General features: G+C 41.3%; 1 protein-coding gene across 1 annotated transcript; it reads left to right on the forward strand.

Annotated features, from left to right (window-relative positions):
• Positions 1-1,135: 1,135 nt before the first annotated feature.
• On the forward strand, positions 1,136-22,441 carry LOC116047831 (protein SSUH2 homolog). The gene is made up of 12 exons (XM_031296839.2): positions 1,136-1,282; positions 6,672-6,752; positions 6,829-6,904; positions 8,802-8,931; positions 13,245-13,305; positions 13,958-14,082; positions 14,683-14,745; positions 14,832-14,911; positions 18,832-18,924; positions 20,615-20,720; positions 21,535-21,642; positions 22,267-22,441. The coding sequence occupies exons 1-12, from the start codon at positions 1,270-1,272 to the stop codon at positions 22,405-22,407; spliced, it is 1,077 nt and encodes a 358-aa protein (XP_031152699.1). The 5' UTR covers positions 1,136-1,269; the 3' UTR covers positions 22,408-22,441.
• Positions 22,442-23,108: the final 667 nt, after the last annotated feature.

The following is a 23,108-nucleotide window of genomic DNA, read 5'->3' on the forward strand; positions in this document are numbered from 1 at the left end:
TGACCTGATATAACATGCCTGCTACTGCACCCACGCTTTAAAGCATGCTGTCTAAATCCCTTTGTGACACAACATGAATTTAAGGCCCACACACAGATGAGTACGTTAGAGCACTCATTACGTGATCTTGAAGTCCTTCGTTATTGCCTCAAACACTTAATTTCCTGAGAGAGAGCAGACGGAACAGGGACATTAACAGGGACTTTCTTTGCTCTGAGGTGTCTTAAAAATGTAATCCAGCTGTTTGTTTGGAGAGGAGACATTTACAACCCTGAATGAAAAGTGCAGCTCTTCTCTGCTTATCAACCAGACCAGCAGACCCTCAACCTGATGTTTTAAACATCTTGCATGAAATGATATTGATGTTGCCTAACACTAACCTGAGGAACAAGGGACCTCCAACATGGCTGCCCTTTGGACTGGGCCGGGGGTGGGTTACAGGATCTGATTGTCAGGATTCTCTGAGCAGCTGCCTCCTGTTGACCTGAGAAATATTTACCTCCAGGAGACAAACTGCCTCAACTTGTCTACAAACACAAAGAGCAACTTTGGGCCTGTTGTCCTTCTGATGTTAAAGATAGTCTGACATTTGAACACTCATGTTCTCTCTCAGGATCAGATCCGTTACAAAACCTGGCAACCCCATCATGAGGACAGGACTTGAGATATGCTGCTGCTAAAACCACAACACATCTCCTTTTAACATTTCTCTTTCTACAGTGGATTAATAAATAACATGTGTACGTGTGTAGAGGTTCATGTTATTTTGCCCTCCCCATTTGCAGCAGTCATGTCTGTCAATGGGGCGTGGTCGACATTCCTTGCGGATCAGTGGCTCTAGATGCTCAAGATGCCAGAGCAAAAGGAAAGGATTTCCGTATCCTTCAAAACAAAAGCATTCAGTAATTTCAAACACTGACTCGAACACTTTTATTTACAGATAGTGGTCCAGATATTATATATATATATATATATATATATATATAGTATCTATGCTTTTGGAATGTGCTCAAGACTATAAAACCTGAGATTTGACATGATGTAGCTTAATTTTGAGTAGGCTACAAACAGAAAATGTGATAGGGGTGTTATTTTGTGCAGATCTGGCAGTGAGTTAGACTTTTATTTTTGAAGATTTCACCGGAAATATCCTTTAATCGTCGCTGTGGGACTCGGAGCAGCAGATTGTAGCCAACCGGAGGTGTAAAACTAACGGAGAAATTGTCTGGATTTATTGCTACAATAGGCTACTGATCGAAGAGCAGCAGGATGAACAGCGCAGGTAGGAACTAAAACACACGACACGACACAACATTACACGGGTGACCAAACTGACCACAACACACCCAGCTGCTGCTGAGCCGCAGACATGCACGCCACCAGCGTCTTGTAAATATTTGTAGTAAGCCTACTAAGACACAACATATTTCACACAACTCCAATATGGTTTACGTTTTTAGTTTCTCAGAGTTAATTTGCTAACACCGGGTTAGGGAGTCTGAATGCAGCGGGTCTTTTTTATTTAGACCTGGATGTCTGCAAGAAAGAAAACTGTGAACTGATCCTTTAAAGTTGATTGTAATAAAGTTTGTGTAGAAAGGAAGCAGTTTTTAAACCGACTAAAGACTGTTACTGCAACTTTTTCAATTTATTAACTAAATTAATTAATTATGTCTTCATCGCTTAAAGGAGACCTATACTGTTTTCAGGTTCATAGTAGGCTATTTGTATTTTGTGTTTTTACTAGAACATGTTTACATGTTTTAGCCTACATACTCTTAATTTTTATGTTTTTAACTGAAACTTAGAAACGTAGGTTAGACCAAAATAACAGTGCAGCTGTTAGGCTATATGAGTCAACCATAGACAGTATATAAGAATGGACCAACAGATCCCGTTGCTCTGGACGGAGACCACCGAAGGCAATTAGAAGCACTTTTCCGGTGAGCGCTGAGCGTTACTGCGCAGACTCCAACTGAGAGAGACGACATAAATGTGACGTGAGCAACATGTCTGCAAGTTGTAAGTCTTCTGGTAGCTGTGCCAAGAGAAATCTCAATCATTCCCAATCTTGCAGAGACGGAGAGCGTAGGTATATGTAAGGAGTTAACACGGACACAGGCTAATTATTGCTAACTAAAATGCTAGTTAACATTAGTAATTCAACTTAAACAGCTAATGTAAGTCGAAACTGCCTACGAGCTTCTTCTGTACTATATGGTAATTCCTCTACTATGCGACAGTAAGTCGCGTGGTTATGACACAATCGTTAGCCTATTTTTACAAAAACGTCTACTACGGAGCCATAACGTGAGGTACAAGGTAATGGAGCCTTTTATACATTGTCGTGTTTCTTTAGAAATAAACAATGGACAAATAAAGTCTTTAAATGCTTCAGATCTGAAGTTATTCGCTGTCAAAGTGACGTCAAAATGAATGGCAGTCAATGGAATGCTAACGTCGGGTGATCGCTTTGTAGCATCAAAATGGCGCCATAGGAGGTTCGAGCTCTGAAGCGTAGCTTACCCCCTTGGAGTCAACCCCGCCCAACTTCCATTATGAGTGAGACTAGAAGTAAATTAGTGCATCTCACTTAGCTTAAAGGTGCAATATGCAGTGTTGGGAAGGATACTTTCAAAATGTATTCCATTACAGAATACAGAATACATGCCCAAAAATGTAATTTGTAAAATATTCCGTTACATTACTCAATCTGAGTAAAGTGTAGGAATGCGGCCATCACATTACTAAACAGGCCTATTCTGGTGTGTTCTTTTGTTCCAACTGGCTGAATGTGTACCTGAACAAGCAGATAGATTTTTAGTATTTGTAGTCCCAAACTGCATACCACAAAAATCTAACTGCAGTCTAAGCTACCACAAGCTAATTTTAGCTAACGTTAGCTAGCATGTCAAACAGGGCTAGTCAGTCTTTCAACGACTCTGGGGCTAGTAAATCAGCACATAGGAGAATGTAAAGTTGCATGTTAACTATAAAATAGCAAGGTGACCAGTAAAACTATAGCAGACGACTACCCTTGGCTAATAAAAAAAAAAAAAAACTTACTTTAAGATGCTTCTTCAGGTTTGAGTTGGAGTAATTTGGACGCTGAAAGGAGGTTGGTTGCTGGCAAGCAGAGGTTGCACTGCGCAGTTATCTTTCGTTCTCCCTGTTCTTTCTTTAATGTGAAATGCTGTTTGAATTTCCAAGATAGAAACACATTCCTGCCCTGGCTCTGTTGTGCCGGTTCCGGCTCCATCTCTACCTCTATCAGTGATCACGCAAATGGCAAATTTTTTCGTTTTCATATTGGGGCTTCTGGAAAATGCATGGAGTTGCCTTAATTTATTCAGAGAGTGAATAAACTTGTGAAACAGAGAAGTATCGTCATGTAATCCATTGATTTCAACAATGTAACTGTATTCTAAATACCAACAATTTAAATTGTAACTGAATACAGTTACTCATAATTTGTATTCTGAATACGTAACGCCGGTACATGTATTCCGTTACTCCCCAACACTGGCAATATGTAATATATTTACTGTATTAAATTCCAAAATGACCACAATATGTCATCGGATATTAAGGTAACATGCTAAGCTGAAATACTGTGTTTTCTGACACCAATGATAATGCCAGTATTTTCTCCATTAAAATTTCTGTTCTGTGATGGAATGTCTGTTTGTGTTTTGGCCTGTGTGTTGGTATCAACTGTCCATTCTGACAGCCAGGCCAGGTTGCCAGATGGTCTGTAAAAACGCCAACCCAGCGCGCTACAGCTGTAGTACAGCCATGGAAGCAGCAAGCAAACAAACAAACAAACGGGATCAACGGAGAAAGACTTTACCCGACCTGAAAAATAGGGCTGAACGATTAATTGCATTTGCGATAATATCGCGATATGTTAAAACGCGATTTCCTAATCGCAAAGGCTGCGATTTGGTCACATGACTCGCGAGAGCAAATCAGTCTGCACTCCGCAGAGAAAGCATCAACTAGCACGCTAACGCTACGCCGTACCTTGAGCTGATTTCTGTCATTCAAACAACTCTGAGTTGTAGTTTAAAACTTTTACAGCCACTTTAATAAAATGAAGGGTTTTATTCGGGCTTCAGTCTATACATGCAGTTAATGGATACAGGCACACAGAACTCAAGGCTCGGTTGGCAACGATTAGCTCTGATTAGCCGTTAGCTCCGGTTAGCGGTTAGCTCCGTTATAAAGATATGGAGTGGAGGAGCTGCCACTGAGAGGGGTAACAATCAGACTGATAAATGACGTTCGGGGAGCTTTCACAGCAGCGTGGCCGCGGTGTTTCAACAGTTTTATTAGTACAGTTAATCCCACGGCAAGAACACCAGCAACTAGCTAACGCAACGATAGCCTCTCTGAACAAGTGCACACGGCAGCACGCAACTTCACGAGGGGGAGGGGCTGGAGGCAGCTCCTCTCTGTGCACTGTAAAAAATTACACTGTTGTGTGTGTGTGTGTGTGTGTGTGTGTATATATAGATATATACTATATTTTTACTTATTTAACTGTCTAGTGTGTAATTGTGTGTTCATACTATAAATTATTATATTACTATTCTTTGTTGAATAATACAGAAGACAAAGAGCTTAAAAAAAAATCGAATATCGAATCGCAATCGCAATATTTGGGAAAAAAATCGCAATTAGATTATTTTCAAAAACCCCAGTTAAATATTGGAGATGTATTGAAAAATGGAGACAGCTTAGAGCCCAAAAGGACGCATAGTTGGCTAATTTCCTCCTGAACAGATAGCTAAGCATTAGCTTCAGGCTAATTTATCAAGCTACTAGGGACGGGCATGTTCAGTCATTTCAACATTTGTGTACTGACATTGAATTTTATAGAGTAACGTTACTCGAGGTAGTTACTGGCAAAACAATTGAGACACGGCCAGTGAAGTGATCTCGACTGGTCACGTCATAACTGCTAACGTTACCGGAGGACCAGGCAAGCAGGCCACGGCTGTTTACAACGTGTAACCTGTTCAGCGGCCGTAGCCGACAACGGTGAGATATTTTAAGCCAAGAGAGGGAGGCTGTAAATCGGTAGAGAGGACGGCGAGATTGTGGTGTTTTTAGCGGTTGTTGCCGTAATTTTAGTCCGGGAAAGTGTGTTTGCCAGTTGGGTAGAGAGGACGGGGAGGTAGTTGTGTTTTTAGCGGCTGCTTGCCGTAATTTTAAGCCAAGATAGGGTGGGCACAGGCTTTTATGACTGTCAACATAGCCAGAATCTAACGTTACTCCTCTGTGCTGTGGAGTAATGTCTGGCTATGTCAGACAAGCGTCTAGCAACATTGATGCTGTGTTCTCAACCTGGCAACCTCCATGAACTTTGACTCTGTCCAGTATTTTGAATTTGGACTGCATTAAATTATTTTAAACGCTAGCTGTCAGTATTACTTATTGGACCTTTAAATTGCATCCCCAACTTCTCCACTTGCCTCCCTTCCTCGCATCTTAAAGCTGTTGCATGCTTCTTGCGTTCAGCGCGGTCGGGGCACTGCGGACGGCGCGCATGTTCGCCGCAAACCGTCTGGTCTTTCATATTGATTGTGGTCAGAGCGGCTCAAAGAACGCACTTCTTCTCTCCTGTAGGCAATCATTGCAACACGGTATATGCGACCACATCCGCATTATTACAAAATCTTGGCGGTCCGCACCGTGGCAACCACACTGAACACAAGAAGCATGAAACAGCTTTTAGTCCCCTCCCCTTCCCACAGAGGAAGCACGGGAGAGACGCGAGGAAGTCATGCAAGGAGAGAGGCAACAAGGAAATGTGTTTTAGAGGGATGAGGTGTCCTTTACTTTGACGCGTCACATGAGTTTGTCAGCTGTATGGGCGGAGTTAGCAATTACTTCAGCTGCATGCCTTCCGGGAAGGCTGCTCTCGTGTAGAGGAGCTAGGAGCTATCAAATAAGGGACATGAGATGTCAATAGCCAATAGCCAAGAAGCCAATAGCTTAAGAAAGGAGGTGGAGTCGCCATTTTGACTCACTCCAATGCAAGCGGATATCTTATCTGCTTTCGTATCAGCTGGATAAGAGTCCGGGCGCAAGTCCAGTCCGACAAAACTTAGCAAAATGTTTATTTAAACTGAACTGGATGGCACACACAACACCCTGCTGTGTGTGCAAGGGCACTACCATTTTATTACAACGGGTTTACCTCGGCGGGGAGTAAAACAGACAGACCAGCTTTTTGCTGCTAATGCCTTGCTGATTTGGGCATCGCTGTTTTGTTGTATGGTGTCGGAGTATGTCCGGTTCAAAAACCACTGCAGGGGAGTGGGGAGGGGCAGTTAAGCATGCGCAGACGCAGGTACAGGTAAAATGCATCAGGGCAGGGGTAGACAATCACAAAGGCAAGTAAAGGAAGGAGTAAAGCAAGACCTGTCATGAAAAGAACCTACAAAAAAAAAAACAGGATCATGACACGTGTATATATAAAAACCGGCTCTGGCTGCTGGCTCCAGCTTAATATTTTTGCACAAATACAAGAGTGGTGTCAATAAACAAAAACAAAGTGTATATTTGAAAATGTAGAAATATTCCTTTAAAAGCGTTGCATACCCATGCTCCACATACACAGGTGTTTTCACTTAATATGAACTGTTTCCTGTTGTTTATTCCAGCTGTGTATCCCCCTCCCACTGCCCCTGCAGCCAACATGTTTGGCAACGTGCCTGGATATGAAGGCACTTTGGCTGGAGGAGGTAAGAGAAGTACAACCTACAAGTCTTGACATAATATTCATGTTGTTGCAACTACTTAAAGTTGTTGTTGCTGCAGGAGGTTTCCTGCCCCCTCCTATGCCCATGGAGCCTGTAGCCCCGCCCCAACCCGGCCCTGCACCTGCCGACTGGAGGTAAGACCTAAGACCTGAGCCACGTTCAGCCCCGACAAAAGGTAGCAAACTATTCTATCTTAACTGAAACAGGGCTGCGTTGAACAACCTTCTGTATGCGCAAGTGCACTGCATTTTTAATACCACAAATTTATATACACGTCGCTTCTGAACACCTGTGACACAGCCACTAAACTAGAAACCCACCCACCAAATGAGAGAAAACATACCTCAAAGCCTGTTGCACACGGTTCCGAGGAAACATGTTGTTCAAGCAGGAAGCTGTAGCAAAACGGTGCCCCTCATTTTGAGATTGAACGTGCCCCTGACATCACCTGTTTCACCAGCCAATCACGTTATGCTTATGTTGCTCTGGGGCTAGATGAGGAAGGGCTGTGTTCAGATCAAGCGGCAACTTCCAGGCCTGAAAAGTGAAGCCAATGCGGAAGTGTGTCAAACCTGCCTTCTATCTAAATTTCAGCAGGGGCGATTCCACTGGCTCCAAAAAGAAGTCTGTTTCTATAGAAGTCTATGGGGAAATGACCCTACTTCTGCCTTAATTTATTACCTAAATAAACATTTTCCTAACGAGTTTATGGTCTCCATTGCTAGTTTCAAGTCTTTTTCAATACACCATGATCTTCATTTTGTAAAATATGGTCCCATCTATTTATTATTATTATTTATAATTGACGATAAAGCGGGATGCTTTAGGGCGTGGCTACACACCAACCTGTCAATCATTATAGAGGCTTAGCAATGCTAACCATGGCCCTGTGTACATTAAAATAGCTGTTAAATTGTTTTTGGGTGTTTGTTTTCGTCCTAAACGTTGACCCTCTCAGAGTTAATTGGAACATTTGTGTTGTTCAGCATTCTGCCAACCAAACTGGCTAGCTAGCTCTAGCGTTAGCTGGTTACTTAAAGTGCTCATGTTATGCTAATTTTCAGGTTCATAATTGTATTTATAGGTTGTATCAGAATAGGTTTACATGGTTTAATTTTCAATAAACACCATATTTTGTATTACACAGCTCCTCTTTTCACCCTGTGTGTTGAGCTCTCCGTTTTAGCTACAGAGTGAGGCATCACACTTCTATCCCATCTTTGTTGGGAGTTGCACATGCGCAGTAGCTAGGTAAGGACTACTAGCCAGTCAGAAGCAGAGTATGAGGGCGTGCCACGCTAGCAGCTAGGCGAGCATTATAAACTAACAACACGTTTGTCTCTGAAGTAAAGGCTGGACTACAATAGAGCTGTTTGGAGCAGTTTGTGAACAGTGTTTTCTGTTGGAGATGGTAAGTCCCTTTGGGGTGGACTTTGGGCTTTTTCACTTTGTAAACCTATTACATGTACAAAAAAGATATAACACAATAAAGGAAAGGGAAAAAGCCAAAAAGCATAATACTGTATGAGCACTTTAAGAGAAAGTCTGATTGATTGATTTTCAACAAGCTCTGTGTAGGCTACGGCCATACATGCTAACGGACAGCGCACTACTTGGCGGTCCGTGTTTACCCGCCAGTAAAACTCTGCTGGATGACTCGCATCTGAATGTTTGAAAATTGTCGACTTCCCTCTTTATCGTTTATCTTAGCGCTGCGCCATTGAAACCATACACAGCACTGGTTTAGACGCGACATCCTCCCCAGCTCTGCCCTTTTGTCCTAATCTGATCCCTTCTTGCTCCAAAATACCAAGGTTGCAATGGCCAAAATGCAAACTGCTCAAAAGGCAGCCCACAAACCAATGGGTGACATCACCATTTGTACGCCCATTATTTTTACATCTATTGTTCTGATAATAATATTCAACGTGTGTGTCTGTGTGTCTGTGTGTGTCTGTGTGTGTCTGTGTGTGTCTGTGTGTGTGTGTGTGTGTGTGTGTGTGTGTGTGTGTGTGTGTGTGTGTGTGTTAGCATCCCTGCACTGCCGGAGGATGTGGCTCGTGAGGCGTTCAAGAGCTTTGTTTCGTCCAACTGCTGCTACAGTAACGGTCCCGTCAACGATGGAGTCATCACCAGCATGGAGCCATGCAACACCTACAGGGTGAAGTGAAGTTCCCATTCTTTATGATGCTTTTAACTGGTGCTGTTACTGGTGTTTGTTACTATGTGTCTTTGTTATTTTCAAAAATCATACATGTTATCTTCTATGTTTTAAAAATATTAGCAAACATGAACAACTCTCCTTCTGAAATCCAAAACCCAGAGTGCTAAAACTCAAATTTGTGATGTGAATTTTGCTCTAGACAATGATTTGGGAAACATGTTCTATGACACTGAGAGCAACCAGGGCAATGTTCTGAGTACATATGGTATGGGCACGTGTTCTGTTTCAGAACTGAGAACACTACAATGTAATAAAGCCCATTTAGGTATAAAAAAGAAAACAAATCAGTCTTCCATTCATTGTCTACGGACCAGCTCCAGACTTTATACTTGATGACATCACAAGTTTGAGACTTACTTCTCTGGTTTCTGGCTTTGAAAGGGAGTAGCTCATGTTCACAAATATTGATAAAACTTTACTAGGCCATGGAGATAACATATTGGAAGTCTTAACTCAGGTGGTGTTCCTCTTAAGGATGCTCCAGTTGTATTTTGTAGGGCTGATTTGAGTTGGTTCAATCAACTCAGAGTAGGTTCACTCAGAGTTAAGTGCGTGCACCACCACTTTAAAAAGGCAGCATGGATGGAGCCATGATACTACGATTCACCATGGCAACAACCACAAACATCTGGTCGGCGGAAATACTCATGCCCACATACAGCAAGTTTGAACATGTATTTCGTTAAAAAAGCAACACAGCACCTGCTGCAAAAGAGAGAGAATTTGCGTGGGAGAAAATTGCTGCTAGAGTAAATGTGTAAGTTCCAATATAGTGTATTAACATAGTGTATTTATGTAGTGTATTATCATATTTAATCATAAGTATAATATTACTGGTGAAATGGTATAGAACCTATAATCTATTTCATTTAGGTGCAATCCTGCCAGCGAAAAAGTCCTAGGCCTACTAATCCCATTCTGAGGCTGCAGCACCATCATTAACAGAATTATAATTCATAACCTTTTATTTCAAAGGGTTTACATCATTCACCTGCAATCCTGTGGAACTCATTTTTAATGTCTCTTACTGGTTTGTGTAAAGGGAACACTACAAAAACGTTTAAAGTGGCCATATTATGCTCATTTTCAGGTTCATAATTGTAATTTGAGATTGTATCAGAATAGGTTTACATGGTTTTAATTTTCAAAAAAACACCATATTTTTGTTGTACTGCACATTGCTGCAGCTCCTCTTTAAACACTGTGTTCAGGTCTCTGTTTTAGCTACAGAGTGAGACCTCTCAACTTCTGTAACATCTTTGTTGTCAGTTGCACATGTGCAGTAGCTAAGTAAGGATTACATGAGCTAGCTAGCTGTTTCTCCAACTTCGGCCTGTACAAGGCAGGATTAGCTGGGAGACTTCTTCTAAACGAGGGCGCACTTCCAACTTTGCGTGGAATACCTGCAGAACAGGGACATGTAAGTAGTTCTATACAATTTATTTTGTAGATTAGGGTGAATTTGTGTGTGTTGTAGCAGTCTTTTGCCATTGAGAACGCGCTAGCATGCTAGCGCTAGCATGCTAACGGTTAGCCCACTAGGCCCCTCGTCTCGGCTAGTTACATAGAAAGCCGTGCAAATTTTGAACAGCTCACCCAGAGACTGAAGGCAGGATACATTCAGAAACCTGTATCTTGCTCAAAACAGCACAGATGTTTGTTTTTTTTCAAAGTTTGTATGCGTGTGGAAGCACCAGAGACACAAAATAAATAAAATCCCAGAAAAAGTGATTTTTTTCATAATACGGGGCACGTTAAAAAACGTTTCAGAGCGTGTCACATTCTTCTGACGGTGCTTTGCTATACAGTTGCTTTACTAATATGCTCCGCATCACCAATGTTGTAAAGAAAACTGCCGTTTGCAAAAAAAGTGACACAAATAATCTGCTGGGATGTAGAGCATGTCCAAGATGGGAGACGTTAGTGATATGAGGACCGATAAGGTTATGCAGTCTACTCTTAGGTTAAGTTACCTCTCTTTTTGAAATGGGCTGGAGTTACCCCTCTCTCTCAGGTTTGATCTACCTCCCTTTCTGAAAGGGAAAACCCAGATTTTCCCTCATCTCAGGGTTAACCAACTCAGAGTTTTCACTAAACCTGCTTTCTGAAACGGGCCCCTGCTGGGATCTGATCACAATGTGCTCTGGACCATCTGATCACATGCTGCTGTATTTAGTTGTTCCTTATCCAGAACTAGATCACAGATCTGATGTTCATAAGTTGTCTGCTGTCTGTCCATGCTCTACATCTGAAGGACTGCATGATTCCACACAGAGACCGTTTGAAGAAGCCTCTTATCAGTCTGATAGTATGACATCACTTCTCACCAGTTTAGAAACACTTTGATTATGTGACTCTCACATTGCTGCCATGTGACCTCAGAGACTGTCATGTGACATCAAAATGTGAACAAACCATAATAGTGTAAATGTCTGGAACTAATGAAGAATCTTGAAGCTTTTCTTATGTTTTAACATTAAGCTTAAAGTTACAATCTGTAAGATCTCCGTTTCATTCTCTTTGGCCTATAGACCTCAACAGTCCCGCCCACTAGAGATCTGATCGGGCCAAATTTTTCCGTCCGAACCCGGCCCGCGTCCGACAGAGCTGTGACCGAACCCAGCCTGAGCCCGACAGGCATTAAGATATTTGTGTCCGAGCCCGACCCGAGGCCGACACAGGAAATTTCAACAGATGAGCGCATCAGCGCACACGGGGAAACAAGCGCACGTTAATAAGCTGTTAAAATGTTCAATGTGTTAACCTTTCCTGATTGCTTCTTTTCCGACCGTGATCAGAAAACCAGGGGAGATTCGTTATAAAATAAATGACGTCGGGGTTAAAATCCCGTTTCTGGTGAGCAAATGAATGAACCTGGCTTTCAGTCTGGGGTTTATCTCGGACACCACACACACTGTGTACAAAACATAAACCTATTCCACCAACTCTGCTCCGATCGCATCAACACATCTGCTTCCTCTTTCTCTATCTCTCTTCTGCCCACTTTATACATGCACTGAGCTCTCTTAAGCAGCCGCAGCACTATTTTACAGCAAATGCCTTATCGCGCTGATGTGACCGAGCCCAACCCGAACCTGACCATAATTTCTATATATCTGTCCGAACCCGGCCCGTCGGGCTTGGGTCGTGTATCTATGCCTTACCGCCCACAGCTGACTCGCAAGTAAAAATCCCATTGATTTTCCCCATAAGGATTTAGAATATCAGTCATAATGTCTAAACCATCCCAGGTAGACTGACACCGAGCTACGTGGTTGTGAAACGAAGGTTTCTGCTCCTGTAGACGCTAGAAGTCTGTATGAAATCAACCTTGTTTTAAGAAAAACATGTTTTATCTGCGATGTAATGGAGAAAAACTACACTACCCACAATCCTAAGCGTAACAGCAACGTCTCTGATTGGTCCAACTCGCTGTTACCATAGAAACGTTTACCGTACCAACGAAACTGCGAGCGGCTAGAGCGAGCTTCTACCATTGAAGTCTATGATAGTTTCTATACACGGTCTTGTACCTTTGCCTTTTTTGCCGTTTTCAGAATGTTTTTTTTGCGCCGAATCAAATGTGTTATTCTCACTATTCATCTCATAGCTGGTTGGCTTGGTTCCAGACTTAAAACTCTATATATAATATATAAGCAATTTTCGAAACGTCAATGAAACAATTGAATGGGGAAAAATACTTCCGGAGACAGAGCCGAAAAAAAGTGGGCAGTCACTGTTGAGCTCTATGGCAGTAAGCGGTAATTGCAGTGGTGTTTTTGGATCTCACTTTCACTTGTTTTTGGTGTTTCATCGTCTGTAGTCATTGCTCTTTTCTTTATTCGGCCATAATAACTGTAACTGACAATCTTTGAGATTATTACTTTAACAACAGTGGTTGTGTGTTGGGCTCTGAGCACTGCCAAAACACATGGAGTCATTTAGTTGACTGTGGGCTACAACTTGAGTTTCTAAAGTTATGCCAAATTAACTATTAGCCGTTCCTGTTTGCAAACTACCTATTGATGTACTGACACATCCAAATGAAAAATTTGAATTTATTTTTTAATTTGTTCAAAATCTGTGTCCACAGATTTTGTGTGGCCCTGCTAATTAGATTCTTCTGTTACTGTTACTGTGAATATTGCTGGTATTATTTCTGTATGTACCACTGTTGTCTCTGCCAGCTAAAATGTTATTAACACTGCACATGTAGTGTCACTTGTTGAAGTGTGTTTTCTGCTCTGTAGTATCGACTGGAGACATTCACCGAGTCCCGGTCAACTGAGTGGGCCCACAAACCTCATGAAGGTAAATAAACCAAGCAACCTGAACCTAATTCTGAGCTTTAAAGGTCCGCTAATTGCTGAGGTTAATGAGTGCAAACCCATGGATTACATTAGTTATGGAGAGAAAGGCAGTTAGATGTTTTTGATCAAATAGAACAGGAAGAAAGGTGGGCTTTAACACTCAAACCAAGTCTGAACCTTCAAGCAGCCCTTTGAAGAAGTATATTTGTGTGAATTTGGTTGTTTCTTATTCATATTAAAATAAGGTTGCTTTTCAATAACCTGGTCTCACTTAACAGATGCCAGAGTGTCCTTAAACACACCAAAAAGAGAAACAGCTCTTAGTCACATTAAATTAGTCCTCCTCCAGTGATTCAGTATCTAATTTCCATAAAGTTGTTGGCTGTGTGAGAGACCGATTAAAACAAGAATGGTTAGTTTTAATTCTTAGTATAAATCAAACTCCAAAACCCTACATTTCCCATAATGCAACTGGATAGTGTCTTTCATTAGACCCTCTCTGCTTGTTCAACAGACACGTCTTAATGTGTATGTATAAATCTGAAGTGTCCAAGCCCAAACTGAGATTACCCTGATGACATCACTCTGGCAGGCGGTGCCACGTGCTTTTTGACTGACAGACAGGTGTGATATATTTCTTGTGTGACTGACAGGTGAGCCGGCTGACTTCTACACCCAGACTGCACCACGGCCCTGGGAGATCCAGGCCACCACGACTCCCAGCCTCTTCACCAATCACACGGAGGAGATCCGCGTGCCCTACACCTCCTCCATCAAGGTGATTTGGTTAAAAGAAGCTTTCCGTCAAAGACCGCCTTAGCGCTGTGGTTACCTGCAGTTTAATTTGCCTTCTGATTTGCAAACAAACTTTGGACTTGAACTATGTTTGATTTAAACATAAAGCTGACAGCCAACCAGAGAGCGGGATTCTCTGAGTTGGAGTGTGAGTATTTTTGGAGTCCTTGAAAAGGCGGTAGAGGTCCCTTGAGAAAGTTCCAGAGATGCAAAGGTTCCATAAGTCCGTGAAAAGCTTCCAGGGGTCCTTATATAGGTTACAGAAGGTCTTAAAGCCATGCCTGACCTTCTTGAAACTACAGGGGGCCTTGGAAAGGTTCCTGGGGTGTTGCAGGGGTCCTGGAAGATTTTACAGCAGTTTTTGTCATTGTTTACAGTAACAGTTGTTGTCATTGTTAACAGTGACAGTGTTGTCATTGTACTTCTATGATTTTGAGAGAGAAGGATTCTGATGCGGAGCATTCCATTTCAGTGTGAATGACACAGACACTAAAGCTATTTTTTTTACTCTGTGTGTGTGTGTGTGTGTGTGTGTGTGTGTGTGTGTGTGTGTGTGTGTGTGCGTGCGCATGTGCATGTGCAGGAGTGCCACAGCTGCCATTCCAAAGGGATGATGCCGTGCAATGAGTGCCATGGAGATGGATTTGTAAGAACACTGTCAATCAGTAATCTATAAACGACATAATACTTGTGGATTTATATTTATATATTTATTTGTGTGTGTCTCTTCAGAAACCGTGCTGGGTGTGTAACGGCTCTGGGATGAAGACTGATGAACACTGCTCGCACTGTAATGCTACAGGCAAAGACAGGTCCTGAAGGGGGGTCCAGGGCTGTGACTCCCAACCTTTTTGGCTTGTGTTAAATCAAAGTCTACTTATGTCCTTGTTCCCTTCTTAGATTTTTCTATTTGAATAGATTGTAGAGGCTTGAATAGGTAAAACTATTCTAGGTTTTCACAATGAAAGAGAAAAGTAAAAGAAAAATTCCTTGTGTGTGAAAAGGCAGCTTGAATCCAGCGCAAGAATGGCGGACTCCGCCACTAAAAATTACAGAATACAGTTTAGTTTAGTCAGCTGCAAATATGGCTTGACCCCAAAAAAAATTCTAATAAAAGATTGCTCAGTGATTTACAGTAGTATCAGATGTACTTAAAGACATACTAAAAGTTTACCAAAGTTTGACTCCAACAAAGGCCCCGTTTTCAAAATGGCGGCTGTCAGGTCCTTAAAATGACCTCCTTTGTATTCCTCCTAGACCAGGAATACATGTTTTGGCCATGTAATATTCTAATTAGCATATTTGCATGATAGATAAGTGATTACAAGTACAATTATATATTAAAGCAATTGGTTACAAGCATATTTATGCGAAAAATAACGGTGAATATAATTACATAAAGTAATAATACAAGTAAGTAAGTGCATATTTCTCCTTTCTCCATATCGTTTTGCCTAGTGTTGGTAAATGTTATATAGCGCTTTTCTAGTCTTAACGACTACTCAAAGCGCTTTAACATAGTACACGAACCATTCACACACTGTGGCTGAGGCTGCCATACAAGGTGCCACCTGCTCATCAGATAAACATTCACACACATTTATACTCTGATGGTGCAGCATCGGGGGCAACTTGAGGTTCAGTGTCTTGAGGACATCCGAGGACACTTCGACATGGGACTGCAGGGCCAGGGATCGAACCACCAACCTTCCGATTGGCAGATCGACCGCTCTACCACTGAGCCACAGCCGCCCGCTATGGTGGTTTCTGTGGTTCATAACCATTATTTTGATTACAATAAAGAATAAATTCATTAGAACTGTGTGGTAAAATTAGTCAAAACAGGGCTGCAACGTGAAGGCTCAGTACCGCTAACCCCTTTTTATTTATTTTTTTAATGCGTTTTTCCAATCCACTGTGTTCATGTCACCTTCCTTTCCAATCCACACCATGATCTGGAAGTAAACTCTTTGGCAGTGGTTTTTGGTTGAGGACTCAGTTGGAGGCAGACGTTCTGGGGTAACAAATGATTTGGTAGTAATGATTTTCTTGCTAAAAAGGTTGTAGCGCAAAGAGGAAAGTGAATCGGTACTCTTTCCACCAAACAACACTGCCATTGCCTTGGTCCCATGGTCCTCTATGACATTCCTTGCTTGATGTGGGAGCAGAAACACATTTGCACAAGACTGGATGGTTGATTCACCATTCACAAGTTTTTTGGAATGCTGTTTGCCAACACTAAAAGTGCGTCAAGTTGTATCACATCCTGTGAAGTCATGAATAAACAGAAACTGGGAACACAAGTCACTACCCAGGACTTGTTTCATCTCACTGATGTTGTACACTTTAGTAGCTTTGGACTTGTCTGAACGAAAATAGAGGCCTCTATTGCTCGTCACAGCATAGTAGAGGAGGAAGAATGAGTAAGTCTGTATCCTCCCCTATCAAGGTTGTGGGCTAATGTTCTGAGGCCTTGACTGCAGCTTTGACAATGTCCACATCTGCATCACCTGATGCATTGATAACAGTGCAGCCCTTCTTCTCCAGCTCCTTGGTCATAAGATTGCTAAGTCCTTGTTTGTTGCAAGATCTGGAAAAGGAAATCATCCTTTCTTCCCACAAACTCAGTCTCTGCATCGAAGTTAACGATGGGGTGAGTGTTTTCCCCACGTCTCTGATGTGTATTGTCTTTGATGGAAGGACCATCAAAAACGACTGTTGCTTTACCATAATGGTGTATGGTAAAGTCTGCATATGTAACTGTCACCCTTTCTCCATGCCAAGCGGTGAATCAGGGAGCCACCGTCAAGGACATAATGCTCAGTTGGTGGGATGGAATCCAGGACAGTTTTATTAGATTTCTTGCTTGAGAACTCAGTGACTGCCTGCACTAGTTGGGGCTTGTTGGCTTTACGGAAGATTTCCTTGCCTTTTGAACAGGGCTGCAGGAAATGAGCAGAGCTCATAGGTCATTACATTTTCCAGTGAAAACTGACTAGTTTTCGACATAATCAGGAACATGTTGGAACAGCAAAGCAGTCAATGGTTCGGTCTTGGGCAACTTTGATGGTGGAGTCATCTGCCAGGGTTTTTGCCCGGGCTTGAATTTTGTTTGAGCAAAATGGTATACACTGTGCTGCCAACAACATTTCAATGAGGTAAGCAGTATCAAATGTCAGTATTCTCTTCCACCATCTTCTGAATTGCTGAAAATTGTGAATTTAGTTTTGTTGGTATAATGCCACCTTTATACTCAAAAACATCTATAGAGGATGCATTACATATGTATTACCTTATTCAAATTGAAATGAGTGACCATTTTAGAGCATTCACACACAGGCCTCTGTTCGGGCTAATTCAGAGTTGTTTATGATCAAAGTTATACAACTCCAATTTAAGTTACTTTTGGGTGCAATAACCTTTACATTGAATGTCAAGTCTATGTTTTAGCAAAAAAAGGGTATGTGTCCAAAAACACGTACTTAGTAGGAGTTACATGATATAGGCTAAATCATTTACATCTCTGGTTCACCCCAAACAAAGATAAAACCTTACAGTAATCTCACAAAACCATGTATTCCATAAGTACTGTATGTAATCATGTCAGTGCAATTTAAACAAGTCCAATAGATCCGTAGACCCAGAAAACATGGGGTTAGACACCAAGATTACTTGGCTAGGTCAAATAATGAAGGAGTTAAGATATTTTAAGGGCTTCCTGCCCATCTTGGATGCCATCTTGAAAATTACACCTTTCTAGTGGTCAAACTTTGGTAAACTTTTAGTATCCTATTAAGAACACCTACTACTACAAGAAACAGCTGAGAAACCTTTTGTTAGAAGTTAGGTGTTTTTTTTTTTTTCATATATGCCACCTACTAATTGCTGAAAAAAAATCAAAATCGGAGTTTGTTTTTTATTAAAATCTTAAGGTTTATAACTTTGAAGATGTTTGTTTAAGTCTAATGGAGGACCTTTGCTGCATGTTATCCCCCATTTATTTATATTTATTTCCTGGCCACTCTCTACTGTCCACTGCCTAATAGAAAAAGGCAAAAATGACCCAAAACAGGGGCCTGACCTGTATTCCTGCATTTTTTTATCTGTTAACTACTAATCAAGCTTTGAAATCTTTCTGCAGTGATGCATTCAAGGACTGAGACTGAAAGAGTAACAAAGTTGACTTTTGTTGTCAATACATGAAACCCAGAAGACAAAAGATCAGGAAATGTGTAAATCATTGGGTGAATTTAGAACATCTTGAAATGTTTGTATTCAGCAGCCTGAAATGTCAGATATCAGATTGTCCCTGAACATACCAGCAGAAAGAGTCACAACATGATGATAACATCATTTTATTACCACTATTTTCTAATTAGCTAAGACAGACAAGCGGTGTACAACAATGACTTCATTTGGAAAGAAACAAAGCTGAACGATGATCTGAAAAGTTCATTGTTAACAGCATGCAGAGTTCATGAACTAGGAAAAACCATGTTCTGGCTTTTTAAAATTACACCCTACTGTCAGTATGGTAGAGTGTGTGCCCCATGTAGGCTGAGTCCTTGGTCCGTGACAGGGGTGTGTTGTCCCCTCTCTCCCCCCTTTCCTGTCAATATGCATCTAATAAAAATCCCTTCTCTCTGTTTTTTCGAAAAACCCCAAAAGAATGTGAAACATGTCTGACTGTGTGTGTGTGTGTGTGTGTGTGTGTGTGTGTGTGTGTGTGTAGGTGTACCATGTGTGATGCTAAGGGTACGAAGAAGTGTGAAACCTGTAATGGAAAGGGACAACTGCTAACCTACATCAAGGTCAAAGTGGAGTGGTGAGTACTGATACAGGGGTTCATAATGAATGACCCCTTGAATCTTAAAGCGGTTCAAGGGGTCATTGGTGGTTCCAGAGGTCCTTGATCATTAGTGGTGTAACGGACTAACGATTCGAATGCATGTGAACCGCTGATTAATTGCAAAGTTTAACCATAATAGTGTGAAATAAATGTTTACTCTCGCTGTTACTTAAAGTAGGCTGATAAATCTCTTTGGACGGCTGGCGTGAAAAGATACAGGCATCGCAATTTTCTGTTCACGTGAACATTGCATGTTAAAATCAGTTGTATGTTCACGTGAATGGAGCATGTTAATAGCAGTTGATAAAGACGGTCATGGCTACTGTAGGAGCGGAAGAACTTGAAAAGCCATGACGCCGGCTACAGCTCCGTCATGTCATAGCTGCAGCTGGTAGTTGAGTTACCCGATAATAGGGGGCTTAGAGCCATGTACAGGACACCACGAGCTACTGGTCGTTTCGGCTGACATTGCGGTTAAATTTAGGCGACAAAAAGTGAGCGTTATGCGGCGAAGACAGTTAAGTTTAGGCACCAAAACGACTAGTTAAGTTTAGAAAAAAAGTCGTGGTTTGGATTAAAACACTCCCAAGGAACACGCATTTCCGGGGTGAAAGTCCTTTGTTATCCTTGGGAAAGCGAACTCTGCTTCCCAGCTTGAACGCGTGTTTTATGAGAGTTCTTTAAGTAATACATGGAAATCATTTAAAAAATATACTTTGTCCCCCCTTTTTTGATTGTTGAGCCGAAACCGTGAGTTTTGTGATCCGTTGCACCCCTATTACTGATGTTCCATGGGTTTCCATGAGTCACTGGGAAGGTTTAAAGGGTTTTGAAGAGTTTTTAGGGGTCTTTTGGGTCCTTTGATGAGATTCCCTGAGACCCTAAAGATGTCCCCTGGAAGAGGTTTCAGTTGTCTTTGAGGTAGTTCTATGCGGTCTTGAAGAGATCCAATCCTTAATTATGTTCCATGGGTTCCTTGAGGAAGTTTTAGAGTTGTCTTGAAAAGTTTCCAGGGGCATTGAGTGGTACCTGAGGAGGTTCTATCTGGTAGTTTAGAGTTTCTAGGATGATTACTGGTTTCAACTTTAAAAAGAGGGTCTGAGCTGCAGAAAAAAAACCCGTTTGTGGTGACTTTTTTGAAAACACGGTTTACTCCATAGGATCTTAATGTAAAACAGACGCTGGCAGCTTCAGAAAAGAGGGCAAGTGTGAACATTGCCTAAGGAGGTTCAAATGGTCCTTGAGATGATCCTTGAAGGTTTTTCTACAACAGATCATAGAGCTGACCCAGGGATTCTGAGACTGAATGGCTGAAAGCAGCACACACACGGTGTTTGCACAGTTTTCTACATTTTTTACAAACAAAAACTTATGACATCAAAATGATTTGAAAGATGATATAATGATGTTTCTACAAATAGTAGCTCTATTGTAGTTACATATTAAATGGATTTGGTGTGCAGTGGTGTTGTCATAGATGCCGCTTTAGTGACTTCTGGTGGCGTAAAGATGAACCTACACAATGTGATTTTAAATTAATATAAAACATATTGTATACTGTTTCCAATTTAAATAACTGATGAAATGATGTATGCGTATATATTATTTTCTGTGTTAGTAGGGTTATATGTGTATTTGTGTTTAATATGTGAGTATCTGTGTTAAGGACTAACCATGTGGAGGACCACGTGGTGGAGCAGAACTGTGGTCTGAAGATCGATGATCTTCGTTCAGTGAGCGGGAAGGAGCTGTTCAAGAACAACCAGTACCTGGTACGTATACACACACACACACACACACACACACACACAGTAAAAATAGCTTTAGTGTCTGTTTCGTTCACACTGAAAAGGAATGCTCTGCATCAGAATCCTTCTCTCTTAAAATCATAGAAGTAAACTGAATTGAAGGGCCATTCCCATTCAAATAAACGTAGCAGAATGGTCATTGGGGCAGCCATTTTTATACTTTTTCTACAGAACTTATACTCTAACAATGACAACAACTGCTGTAAAATCTTCCAGGACCCCTGCAACACCCCAGGAACCTTTCCAAGGCCCCCTGTAGTTTCAAGAAGGCCAGGCATGGCTTTAAGACCTTCTGGAACCTATATAAGGACCCCTGGATCATTAATATATTACGCTATACACACTACTTATATATAATAAACTATATTATTATCTATATATTATATTATATCATATTATATCATACTTTAATATACTATACATATTGCGTTTGATATTCTATATTATACTGCAGTACTATATTATGTTATACTATATTATAATTATGATTACATTGCACCTTATGCTATAATTTTTATATGCCATACTAAACTATACTGTCATACTATGTAAAGGAAAATGTAGAGTGAGACAGTTATTATTGCGAGTGAGAACCCAGAAATGGTGATGCAGGAGCCTGACGCGGAGTGGAGGAGGGGTCTTGAATCATCCTACAAGGCGGTACGCCTCCATTATAATATGCTGCAGGAAACATGGAGTAATTAGGGACTTTGCTAATGTTAGCTGTCTGTTTTATTGTCAGTAACCTGTGTCCCCTTCTCCCTCTGTCTCCTCTCAGCTCTACCCGCTGCTCGGGTTCCCAAACCCGGCCATCTCTGAGGCCTCTGAGCGTCTGGTCAGAGATCACCAAAGCAAGTACACCCAGACCTCCAGGATCCTGCAGCAGGTAGGCTGGCAGACAACTGAATGACTCAGATTCAGGAGAAAAGATGAAAAGACATAATTTGGGAGGAGGCAACATATTATTTATCCTAAAAAAGAAGAAAGGTCCAATGCACTCTTCTTGCCAAACATTAAAAAGTCTTTATTTAAATAGCTTTTTGTTATATTGAAATTGGTAGTATGTTAAAAAATAGAGCTGGGTAACAACCCACGCATAGCAGCACAAACAGCCGTCTTCAACCTTAAGAAGGCTGTTTTAATATGAAAAAGCCATCTAAATAAAGGCTTTTTGAACTTGTGTGTGTCCTTCCAAAGAGCACCTTCATTATTTGTTTGAACAGAGTCAGGTGAAAAGATGGATGTCAGTTTCATCTGTGTGTCCATATATGTACATAGTAGTTAAATGTTTGTTGTACCTTGTCCAGCTTTGTTGTCTTTGTTTTAAGCTGTATGTCTATTTCTGTGTATGTGCATTAAGAGCAAATTTCTTGTATGCGTACACGTACAAAACAGCTGATGTATAATAACTGAAAGCAGTTGAATTGTCAGTTGAGGGATTAGAGATGAAAGTTGAGATATCAGAAACATTCGTTGAAACTATTCCTTGAACATTATTATCTCTTCTCAGAGGCAGACTGTCGAGCTGATCCCCATCACTAAGGTGAACTATAAGTGGAAGGGCGACTCTCACGTCTACTTCGTCTACGGCAAAGAGAACCAAGTCAGCGCTGACAATTACCCAGCAACCTGCTGCTGTGTCATCCTGTAGAGAGACACACACACACACACACACACACACACACACACACACACACAGTGTCCCAAACTGTTATACTGTTTCTTTTAACTACTGAACACTGCAAACACATTAAGAGTAACACATAAAACCGTCCAATTAGACGGAGAATGGTTCCCACTGGATTCCATACTGGGTTGCTACATGTAGGGCTGGGTATCTTTCTAAAAATGTCAGTACCGATACCACGACTTCAATGCCATTTCCTGAATGATAAAATCTTATCTGATAAAATCTCTTTTAACAAAAACAAATACAACATTTACACATTACACACACATTGAGCCCCGTCCTGTCCTTGACGTAAAGTTTTTCCTGCCTGCCTCTATACAGCGTGCAACATAAGACAGCCTATCACAAGCATTATTAGATTTGGTACAAACGCTGATGAGATTTACTTCTTAGTTATTATAATTTGGAATTGAATGACAAGGCATTTTTCGATACTAAAATATGCATAGAAGTATCAAAGTTTGATACCTAGCCCTAGCCACAAGTGGTCGGCTTCTACTTTTGCAGGTAAACCTGTATGTTACATGTACTGAAACAGACACATTTGTTGCGATAAAGAATACATTTACAATGTTGTCTGAAATGAACATAAAACTGAAATTTCAGCATGTAACATTATGTTAAAAAAAAGAGAAGGGAGAGAAGAAAGTAACTTTCTCGGT

The sequence above is a fragment of the Sander lucioperca genome, chromosome 16 (assembly GCF_008315115.2).
Source record: "Sander lucioperca isolate FBNREF2018 chromosome 16, SLUC_FBN_1.2, whole genome shotgun sequence".
In the NCBI taxonomy this organism is placed as follows: Eukaryota; Metazoa; Chordata; class Actinopteri; order Perciformes; family Percidae; genus Sander; species Sander lucioperca.